General features: G+C 31.4%; 1 protein-coding gene across 1 annotated transcript; it reads right to left on the bottom strand.

The window, feature by feature from the left end:
- Positions 1-692: 692 nt before the first annotated feature.
- LOC127092566 (leghemoglobin 29) lies at positions 693-1,994 on the bottom strand. The gene is made up of 4 exons (XM_051031464.1): positions 1,856-1,994; positions 1,642-1,762; positions 1,175-1,282; positions 693-1,025 (listed from the first exon to the last, which is right to left on the bottom strand). The coding sequence occupies exons 1-4, from the start codon at positions 1,948-1,950 to the stop codon at positions 897-899; spliced, it is 453 nt and encodes a 150-aa protein (XP_050887421.1). The 5' UTR covers positions 1,951-1,994; the 3' UTR covers positions 693-896.
- Between the last annotated feature and the right edge of the window lie 8,847 nt (positions 1,995-10,841).

Here is a 10,841-nt window from a genome sequence, read left to right as displayed (position 1 = left end):
CTTCTTCTCTTACTACCAAAAACCAAATGTACATTGTCATATCAAAGATTAAGCTGACTAAATTCACCGGGGAGATAAAATAGGGAAATCTAAAAATGATAATGACGAAATCTATTTTTTTACAAAGATGTTTTTTGAATTTACCAAATATAGCAAAGAATATATTTGCATACTTTCATTGATGGGGTTATATACTATAGTTCATTTAGAGTGATAATATAGTTGATTAATAATTTCTCTATAATGATGCATTTGCATCTTAGTAATCTTTATTATTAAACAATAATAATTATAACTTACATAAAGTGGAAGTCATTACTTTGATTTAAAATTTAGACGATTTTATTATTCATTATAATTTTTGATAATATAGATATTATTGAACATCTATATTATCGAATATCTATTTTGATTTAATATTATGGGTGCATGTCATTTGCTTCAAACCATTCCACTTGCTTCAAACCATTCCACTCGGTTGTTGGTAAATGGATGAAATAATTACAATTTATAGTTTTTTTTTTAAATACAATTTATTTTGATCTTATTTTTTTCTTAAAGTTCACATACGGGACTCTTCCAAAAGTTTAAAATATCTTTTATTGAAATAATTTGAAAAAGAACTAATTAAAGTGACATAGTAGTGACTGAATTACAATTGTCCCGAAAAAATTAAACCATACATCTTGAAGTTAAAAATAAAAACTCTTAGTATTGAATTAATACTTCAAATACAAATTTAAAACAATTTATTATACAAACATATTGAGGTTATACCTCAAAGGTTCTTAACTAATTAGTTTCAACAACATTTATTAAAAAAAACTTAATTAAAGTTTTAGGAAAATAAATTTTATTTATCGATCTTACTTATAAGCAAGTAATAGATCTAATATTTAACTCATTTCCTTCATAATTGCAACTGCCAATCCATCATAAGCAATTTCCCAAGCATTACTTAACTCCTCACTCCATTCATTTCCAACAGCTTCCTTTATAGTTTTTAACAATGCTTCTTTCACAACCTGCAAAATAAAAATATATTTAGTTTCAAAAATGTAATATATTTAATAAATTTTTATAGATTATTAAAGTCAAAAATGTTTATTTATGATATATTATTGCATTATAGAATAAATAATCATAAATATTTAATTTTAAAATTGTATTGGACCATAAAATGAGAGCCGGCAACTCTTTTTTGAGTGTGAATAACTCCTAATGTAATATCTTCCAATGCTACTTCTCCAGTTGTTCGGAGTTGAACGGCCGCATCACGCACCTAAAATTTAAAAAATAATATAATTTTATTAATGATAAAGAAAAAGTGGATCAATATAAATAATAATAATAATAATAATAATTGATTTTATTGTTTGTAAGTAAGATCGATAAATAAAATTTATTTTCCTAAAAGTTTAATATTATTTTATTTTTTGTGGGCTAATTACTCTAACTTTGTATTTTATGGTCTAAAATGTACTTTTGATAAATTTTGTTTCCTTATGTAATTATGAAAGTGCAAAAATAATTATCAATATATTTATGTAAGAAAATAAGGTGAGTTCAAAAAATTAATTAGAAAATTAAAATAAAAAATATAAATAAAAATATAAAATATATTATTAAGATCAAGCTCACCATTCCAAAAACCTTCTCAGCATGAGCATTGACACTAGGATTATACAAAGATACTTCGTCGGCATTTGCATCTTTTAAAGAAGAAAACATATTTTGTGTTGCAGGTGCTTTTTCCAATATACTGTATAAATATTCATGTTTACACCATTTCTTTTGAAAAACAATTAACTAAATAAAAATATAAATGAAAAACATATTAGAATGAAAAACTTACAAGGTGTAGAACAAAACACTAAAGAGAGGAAGATTTTGATTGAATGCTTCCCATGAGCTATTAACTAAAGCTTGTTGCCTCAAAGTAAAATCCATATTTCTTTGTTTTCTCTTCTTTATTTAATTTCAATTAAATATTTTCAATGCTATAACTTTACCTCTATCAAATGTTTATATAGAAGGTTTGATGAGTAAAAAATTAAGAGACGAGAGTTAGTATTTTGTAATTGTTTGTTTAAAAATGTATTGGTATTTAATTTGGAGATGACCATTGGCATTGTTAAGAGACAATTATCTTTTCAAAACAATAACCATAGAATTTTAATAAATTAAAGTAAAAAATATTTTATAAAAGTTAATACAAACTTTGTCTACTTTTTATATTTAAGGAATTTTCAATTTTCATTTAATTAATGTAAATATTAGTCTATTAAAAAATGTGAGTGAATCACAATACCTTGTTAAATATTTTTTATTTAATAAAATCATTCCAGACCCTATTTACACAAAGTACATTCGAGTAGTTCAATGGACCATATAAACTATTAAAGTAATAAGTTGAAAGATGTAATCAAAATTGTATTATTAACATTCATTTTTATATATTTTTTTCAAATTTTCGCGCGTGTGTGAGAGAGAAAATAGATCATTTTCCAATCAACATTATATGCCATCTCATATGTTCTTTTTTATGGCATGGCATTTTGTTTACTCAAACAAATCATGTTTTGACCCTTGCTTAAGCAATTTGTTTCCATGACGGCCACTAACCCTAACCCACAAGGAAATTACCCAATCATAAACCCTTTGACATGCCTTCTTTCTCCCTCCTTGAAATATTCAGTATCAAACTTAATGGTAGCAAACTCAAAGAAATCCTTTATTGAGGTGGCCAATAATGTATGCGACATCCTTCACTGCAACTTCCACATCTGGTGATAAAGGAATATAAAGTAGCAATAATATAATAGAAAGATGAGTATAAAGTTAGAACAAAATCTTACAAGCATAATATTCATGTAAGAATCATGTAGTCTAAAGAGGTCATTCATTAAAAAGTCGGTGCCCTAAGAAACAATTTAATGTCACTTTGGAACTCTTTAGATAAATGGAGTATCACTTTTCTTAAAAAAAAGGTTATTATGAGTTATCCTTCTCTTGGTTTGAAGACTCACAACATGTAAGATCCATAGGATCATGGAACTTGAACCCTAGTATTTTAAAGCTTTTTGTTTGGATAAAAGATTTCAACCCAACTGTTCATCCTCATTCTTTTACTGAGGTTTGGATTTAAAAAATTGGTCTTCCATAGAAGTATTGGCTTCCAAAAAATTTATTTGCTATTGATAGCATAGTTGGCAGCCCTCATTTTTGTTGTTCAGTTTACCATCAAACCAAAATTTGATCAAGAAATTTGGTCATTTTGTTAGGGTACTCGTGAACATTGACCTGAGGAAACTACCTTTTTTTTGTCTTGGGTGAAAGAATTGGTTTTGAATTATTTCTGGATATTGATTATGAAAACATCTAAGAGTACTACAACTTTTGCAACTGTATATGCCATACCCAATCAAAATATAGAAGAATCAATGCAATTGGGACTAAAGTCATAGACCCTGATCCGACCAACCAAAATTCTAGGTTGTGAAAGACAATAGGAAACATACATTTTCTGAGCCCTCCCATATATCAAACAAAAAAGACACCCTTAAATGATATCTAAAATCTTGAAACTCATACAAGAGCCTCTAGCTCTAAAAACACCCTGGATGATGCATTTATTGTGAACATCTCTCCTAATCCCAACCTAAACTTTCATGAGCACGTGTCTATTGTGAAATGTGAAACACTAGTAAGAACACCCAATTACGGAGAAATATGTGAAAATAATGCAAACAACATCAGGACTATAAAAAGGAATAATAAAAAACTTATTGCGGAGCCTAGATCAGGCAATCTGAATCCTCACACCTCTAATCATGATAAGGATGATGACATATCCTCTAACTTGAATTTGTTGATGCAACTCAAATGGATAACCTAGAGGATACTAAGATCATAGCTCACCATATCCATCTTAACCAAAATCAATCTAATGCTCATACAACCCTTAATGGAATAAAAAGAACACGACTTTTCTCAAAAACTCTTGGCCCACCTTCCATACCTTGAAATAGGTAGTGATGATTAAGAGAGTGACACAAATAAACCAGACTCATTTGAGGAAGCCTTAAGCCCTGTCGAACCTTTCACAAAGGTGACTTCAAAAAAAAAAGCAAAAGTTTCTGCTCACATATTCACTTATGGAACTATGTCAAAAGTTGGTTCTTTCAACTCAAAAAGATGAAATTAATCTATTCGAATCTAAGGGGATAGCCAACTCCCCCACTAAATTGCCTCTTAAGAATCTCCTAAAGACTTACACATATGATTTTTGCATCATTGTAGAACCATGGATCGACCCCAAAAACCTTTGCTTCAAATCGTTTGTCATATTAGGAATATAAATTTTTGCTACCAATACCAGACAAAATTTCCTCCCTAATATTTGGTGCCTTTGTTCCAAGCACCTAAGCCCTTATTTGATTAACGTTGATGATCAACAAGTCACGTTCCCATTCATGGACAACAACAAAACCTTTGCTATAAGTGGTTTTTATGACTTTACTGATTATCTCAAAAGAAGGGGCCTCTGGGCAAAGCTTTCCCAAATCCATAATGGCCTCAATTGGCCATGGTGTTGCATCAGTGATTTCAATTTCATCATTGGTGATCATGAGTAAATGGGTACCCACACACTTACCAAAGTCCATATGGAATATTTTCTCAACTAGTCTAATGACTTAAACCTTATTCGTATTCCTACAAAAGGCAAAAAAACTCATTTGGTCTAATGGAAGACAATGAAATCAAGTCATTGAAAAGGGACTGGATATGGCCATTTATAGCAAATATTGGCTCTCTTCTTGTTATACTTTGTCATACTCAACCCTAAAAAAATTAAGATCAAAACACCATTTTTTTACTTCCAATCTCAAAACCTCGTGTATGCTTCTAACTTTAGCTTTTTAAAAATACGGGCTTCCCACAGTGAATATTCCAACATTATTAAAAAAATTCCAAATTTTTAGTTATCATATGCATATTCTAAGCCGAAAGCTTAAATTGCTAAAATAAGAACTAAATATGTAGAATAAAAACATTTTTGGAAATGTGCATAACCAAGTCAATGATGCAAATGCCAATTTGGATGACATGCAAGTTAGGCTCAAAGATCATGGATCCTATCAAGACCTATTGAGCCAGGAAAAACAAGAAACACTTGATCTTGAGAAATACCTATTTATAGAGGAAACCTTTAGGCAGGAAAAGGCAAGAATTAAATGGCACAAGAAAGGTAATAGAAATACTACCTTCTTTCATGAATCGGAAACCATGAAAAAAGCTTAGAAGAAAATTGCTTCCCTTAGAGTTAATAGAGATATATTAACTGAACTTGACATAATCTCCAACCTTGTCATCACTATTACAATATATTGTTCACCAAGTCTCCATCAACTATAGATGATAACCTTATTTATGAAGTCATCCCTTACCTAATCAATGATAACACCAACAACATGCTCACTATGACACCTTTAAATGATAAAATCAAAGCTTCAATGTTTAATCTCAATAAAGATATCTCATATATCCCTGGTGGTTTTGGAGGCTTCTGCTTTTACAAATATTGGTCCACCATCAGTTGTGATGTGTGTAATGTTGCCATTTAATTATTCACTAGCAATTAGCTATTTCTAAACATGAACTCCAATAGTGTTGTTCTTCTTCCCAAAAATTCTTTGAGCCAATAGGCCAATTGTAGTGGCCAACATCAATTTCAAGATTATTTCCAAAGTCTCGGCTGACAGAGTGGCTCAAACTCTTCCCAATCTCAATTCTAATAAGCAAAGAGGTTTTTGTCCATAATAGGAAAAATTAAAGACATCATATCCCTCACGTCTGAAGTCATCGACATATTGCACCACAAATCCCTCTATGGTAATATGGAAATCAAAATTTACATGGCTAAAACATTTGATACCTTGGACTGGTAATTCTTAAGCTAAGTCCTTAATAAATAAACTTCTGTAATAAGTTATTCAATTGGAACCATACCATTATGAACTCTACAAAGCTCTCCATCTCTATTAATGGTAAGCTTAAAGTGTTGTTCCTTTTGATTGGTTGCATTAGGTAAAATAACATGTGTACAAGATGCATTTTATGCATAAGCAATATATGGAGCAAGATGTTCCATCGTGTGTTTCAGCATTTGGTCTTAGTCTACAAACCAAGACTTGTGAGTGAATATGTGTGTGTTGATGTTTGATTCCTGGAAGATTTGTTGATGTATCTTTTGAAAAATATTATTCAATAAGATTTGCTAAAAATATTTTATTAATCCATAAGTTTGAAGAAGATTTAATTAGACACGATTAATTAAAAATATTTGGAGTTGGAAGTTTTAGTTGGATATGCTTTGAAGATATATTTGGTTTAGTTTTATCCAAGATTGTGCTGAAGATTTAATCAAACAAATATTCCAAGAAGAGATTTAATGGGATTATTTTAATTACAAGAAATGAATTTGCACTTAATGAGAAGATCTTCAATCCAAAATTTAGTAGTGTGGTTAGCAAGAGATTTATTTTGAATCCTTTACTTGAGAAGTTGGAATTGTGATTTATATCAAGTAAAGATTTTATTTGATTTGTTCAAGATTCAGAATTCTGTCACGAAGACAGATGTCGAACCGAGTGTTCCAGCATGTGTGCAACTTCTGACCCTTGTCAGCAGGCCAATATTGTTGCTGATCTTAGCGCAAATTCTTGACATTTTGCAATGTGATTGGTTGTTATCTTTTAACAATGAGTTATTTAATTTATTTGTTAAAGATTGGCTGAGATCAATTCAAATTTAATCAGAGATTTAGATTTAAATTTGAATCAAATCATATCTTTTGGAGGTTTTTATGGAAAAACAAATTAAAATCAAATCTTCGATATTTATGGACGTGATCAAAGGTTTTATTCAAGGAGAAAAGCCTAGAGATTGCATTTATATATAAGGAAACTCAAACCTAGTGTTTGAGGTGTACAAGTATTTAAGACTCTATGTGTTATACATAGTTGTTGTGTTTGTTTACATAATTGTTGTGCACCACTATAGTGCGTGAATTCATATCTTAAGGCATAGAGTTTGGTTTGTTAGTTAAGTTGTAATAATTTATTCATATATACTAATTATATAAGCATGAGAACAAAGTATTTATGCGGTACGTTGTTTTGTCTTTTTAATCACCTTATAATTATCTAAACACTTAGGAAAATGTTTGAGTGAGAGTGAGAGGGTTCTCATATTTAGGGGAAGTGTAGAACAAAGATTCACATGTAGTATTAGAAAAGTGGCCTTGAACTGGGAGAGTTCAGAGTAAGCCAATTTATCCTTCTGACTATTGAGAGTGAAATAGTTTTATAGGGAGTCTTAAATAGAAAGTCACTAGGATTAGGAAGAGGCATTAAACAACATGGAGTTGTTGTTATTATAAGAATAATTGTACTAATTCAAAGTAGTGGATTTCCTTTCTTGGGTAGAATGTCCTCTAGACGTATGTGTGGTTTCATCGAACTAGGTTACCAATTCTTTTATGTTCTTTTATTGCTTAATTGTTATTTTCTATCTATCTTGCAAATGGTTTTTTCTACTATACAATGTCACGAACATTAGGCCTGACATCTTTCCCTACCTGAACAAAATTTCAATTGGCACCAGAGTAGCCACCCTATTCTGTTTGAGTGTGTTTTAGGGTTCTTATTCAGTTCAAGATGGAGAATTTCAATGAAGGAGGAGTAGTTCATAAACCAAATATTCTTTATGGTATTAACAACGCTTCAAAGAATAGAGCCAAAGGCAATTATGAAGATTGCTAACACCTAGTAGAATGTGACTCTGAAGAAAATCTCAGGCTTTCTTAGATCTTTAGTAAAATCGTGAGAAAATTAGATATGACATCTGGGAATAATGTCTCTTCAAATGTTCAAGACAATCGGAAACACAATTCCAAGAGGTGTAATTTTCATCATAAAGGAAAAGATGGTGAAAGACAAAATATCAATTGGATCCAATGTCTTAAATGCAAAGGTTTTGGATATATTTAAGCTGAATGCTCAAGTTTTCCAAGGAAACAAAGAAGAATATACAATGTGACTAATGATGAAGAAGGTGAATCTAATCAAGCAAACAATGCAGTGACCTTCAAAGACATGAAATAGGTTATACATACTAGTGCGCCATCAAATTCAAATAAAATATGTATTACTCCTATTCAGAAAACAAATTGTCGAATGTCAGACAACAAGTCTCAACATCCTGCCAAACATGTTTACCAGAAAACAAATGCAGAATGTCATGCAACATGTCCTAACATCCCATCACACGGGATTACCAATGCACTGATTTTGTCTACTACATTCCACTATACTCTTATAAATTGTATGATTGACAACCATATCATCAACATAGGTATCCCTAATGGAATGAAAATTATGAAAGGCATCATCAACAAGGTTGGCATGGCAAGCCTAATAATATTCTTGTTCATATTGCTTGTACCTCCTAAAAGGTATTTTCTTATGAGGATTGTCATTTTGACAGTAGCTGCAATAGACACTTGATAGGAGAAAGAAATAATGTTACATTTTATGATAGCAATAAGAGAAAGAAATTTGTAAATATGAAGATAATTGCTACCACTATAGAGCAGAATGTTGAAGATCATATTTCAGACATTATGGATGACATTGTAGATATAAAAACTAAGATATGGCACAAAAAGATTAGGGGTTATTGTAGAGAAAGTTATCATATATGTATTGATCTCAAGATTAAAGAATGTAAAATTTATAAGGACTATCAAGTTGGGAAGCGAACCAAGATGTCGCATAAGATGTTTCAACATCATACTCATGCTTCTGAATTACCACTTATGGACTTTATGAGACTTATGCAAGAAGTTATCATTGAAGGGTGTTAGAACAAGATTTGTTCATCACCTTAAAAGGTTTTGATAATAAGAAAGTATTTGAAGAAAAAAAGGGTTTACTAAAATTTTGTTTAAGTGTGCAGGATCACAAGCATAAGAACTAATCCTTATTGTTAGCATATGTGGAGAAGTAATGTAACGTCTGATTCCGGTTGATCAGAATCTAAACTAGTTCATTGCCTCTGAAGGCATCAGACTCTGACCTCATGACCTAGCTTCTGATGATAGCTTAAACTCTGAAGGTATAAATAGGAGTTGGTTGGTACGTTGATTTGAAGCAGCCTTGTCTAATCAAAGCCCTATATTTCTGGACAAAGTCAGCTAGGGTCTTAGCTTTGCAAGGCTAAAAAAAAGTGGATGTGACGTCTTCAGACCATTCTACCTTTTGGTAGATACTTAGTACGATGAAAGATACTGAGAGCAATGCTATTATTCAATGTATAAAGCTTTAGACCAGAAGCAACTCTCCAACGTCTCTCTTGGCATACTTTTTCATTAAGGTTGATGTTGTTAAAACCTCCAACGACTCTTTTTTTGATCTCTATAAAAGGAAGTTGAAGATTCAAAGGAAGATTACAACAGTACAACATATATAAAGATATTAGCATAACTCCGAGTTGTTATTTATAATTATTATAACATAAGATCTTAAGATTCTTTATCTTAAATATATCTTAGAAATCTTAGAAAGGTTTAAAACCTTAGTGATTGTTGCACAACTCTTATACTTCTGATTGTGTAGCAAAGTCTAATAGGTATCTTATCTACTAAATAGTTTGTTTAAAGTAGAAGAAGTCTCTCTCCTGCATGTTTGAGCAAGGAAGTCTTGAATCGAGGGTTTAAGCAGGAAGTCTCATTATGGCTAGATTGAGCAAGAAAGTATTGAACTAGAGGGTTTAAGCAGGAAGTATGAAGCATGGGGTTAAGAAAGGAATGAAGGTGAGAAAAACAAGAAAGGGGGGTTTGAATTGTTTTGGAAATAAAAGTTTTTTCAAAGAATAAGAACACACAGAATTTTATACTGGTTCGCTTAGAAAACAAAGCTACTCCAGTCCACCCGACCAAGGTGATTTCGCCTTAAAAAAGGACTTAATCCACTAATCTTAAAAGATTACACAACCAATCATCTAAGAGAATAATCTCTTAGCCCTCTCAAGTATACAGACTGCGCAGAGTCACTTGAGGAACAAAAATAATTTAAGCAAAATAAAGTTGTAATGTAAAGCGCTTCTAAGAGTAAGCGAGTATTACAGAAAAGTATTAGAACACGAGTTTTTCACGTAAGAGCAGCAACTCGTGAAAAAGAATGAGAGAATATGAATGAAGTTTCTGTGCGTTACATATGTGTCTCTCTAGTGAGGTAAACTGTCCTTTATATAGTAGTTGAGAAGGACCGTTGGAGTGATGACAGAATCTTGGTCTTTGATGAGTATTCAATGTCATTACTTTTGTGTTTCTTTCTATAATCATTTTCTCTGCCGTTTAAATTATTTCTTAACATACTTTCTTTCCATAGTGAGAATTATTTCCGTTATGCTTTCTGGACTTGTGAATCTTTATCAGAGTCTTTGATGTACCAGAGTTATTCTTCAGAGGATGATCACGTCTGACTTTGTCAGAGCTTCTCAGTGTACTGGTCTTCTTAAGTAACAGAGTCTAAGACCAGTCGTTTGTTGGAGCTTCTGGTTCTTTTTGCTGTCTTTCTTTGATTAGAATCAGAACTTCTTGGACGTACTCCTTTCTCAACGGCGTTTGATCCTTTAATACTTTGTATCCGACATACGTTTGTATCTGGTATATGATCAGAGTCCTTCATGAATGTTCAGAGTCCTGCGTGAATGTTCAGATTCCTGGATGAATGTTCAGAGTCCTACATACTTAGAAAAATCTCGTTAGAGTGCCA

Source organism: Lathyrus oleraceus, chromosome 6 (genome assembly GCF_024323335.1).
Source record: "Lathyrus oleraceus cultivar Zhongwan6 chromosome 6, CAAS_Psat_ZW6_1.0, whole genome shotgun sequence".
In the NCBI taxonomy this organism is placed as follows: domain Eukaryota; kingdom Viridiplantae; phylum Streptophyta; class Magnoliopsida; order Fabales; family Fabaceae; genus Lathyrus; species Lathyrus oleraceus.
The sequence above is the reverse complement of the archived record's forward strand: the minus strand, read 5'-3'. Positions and strand labels throughout refer to the sequence as shown.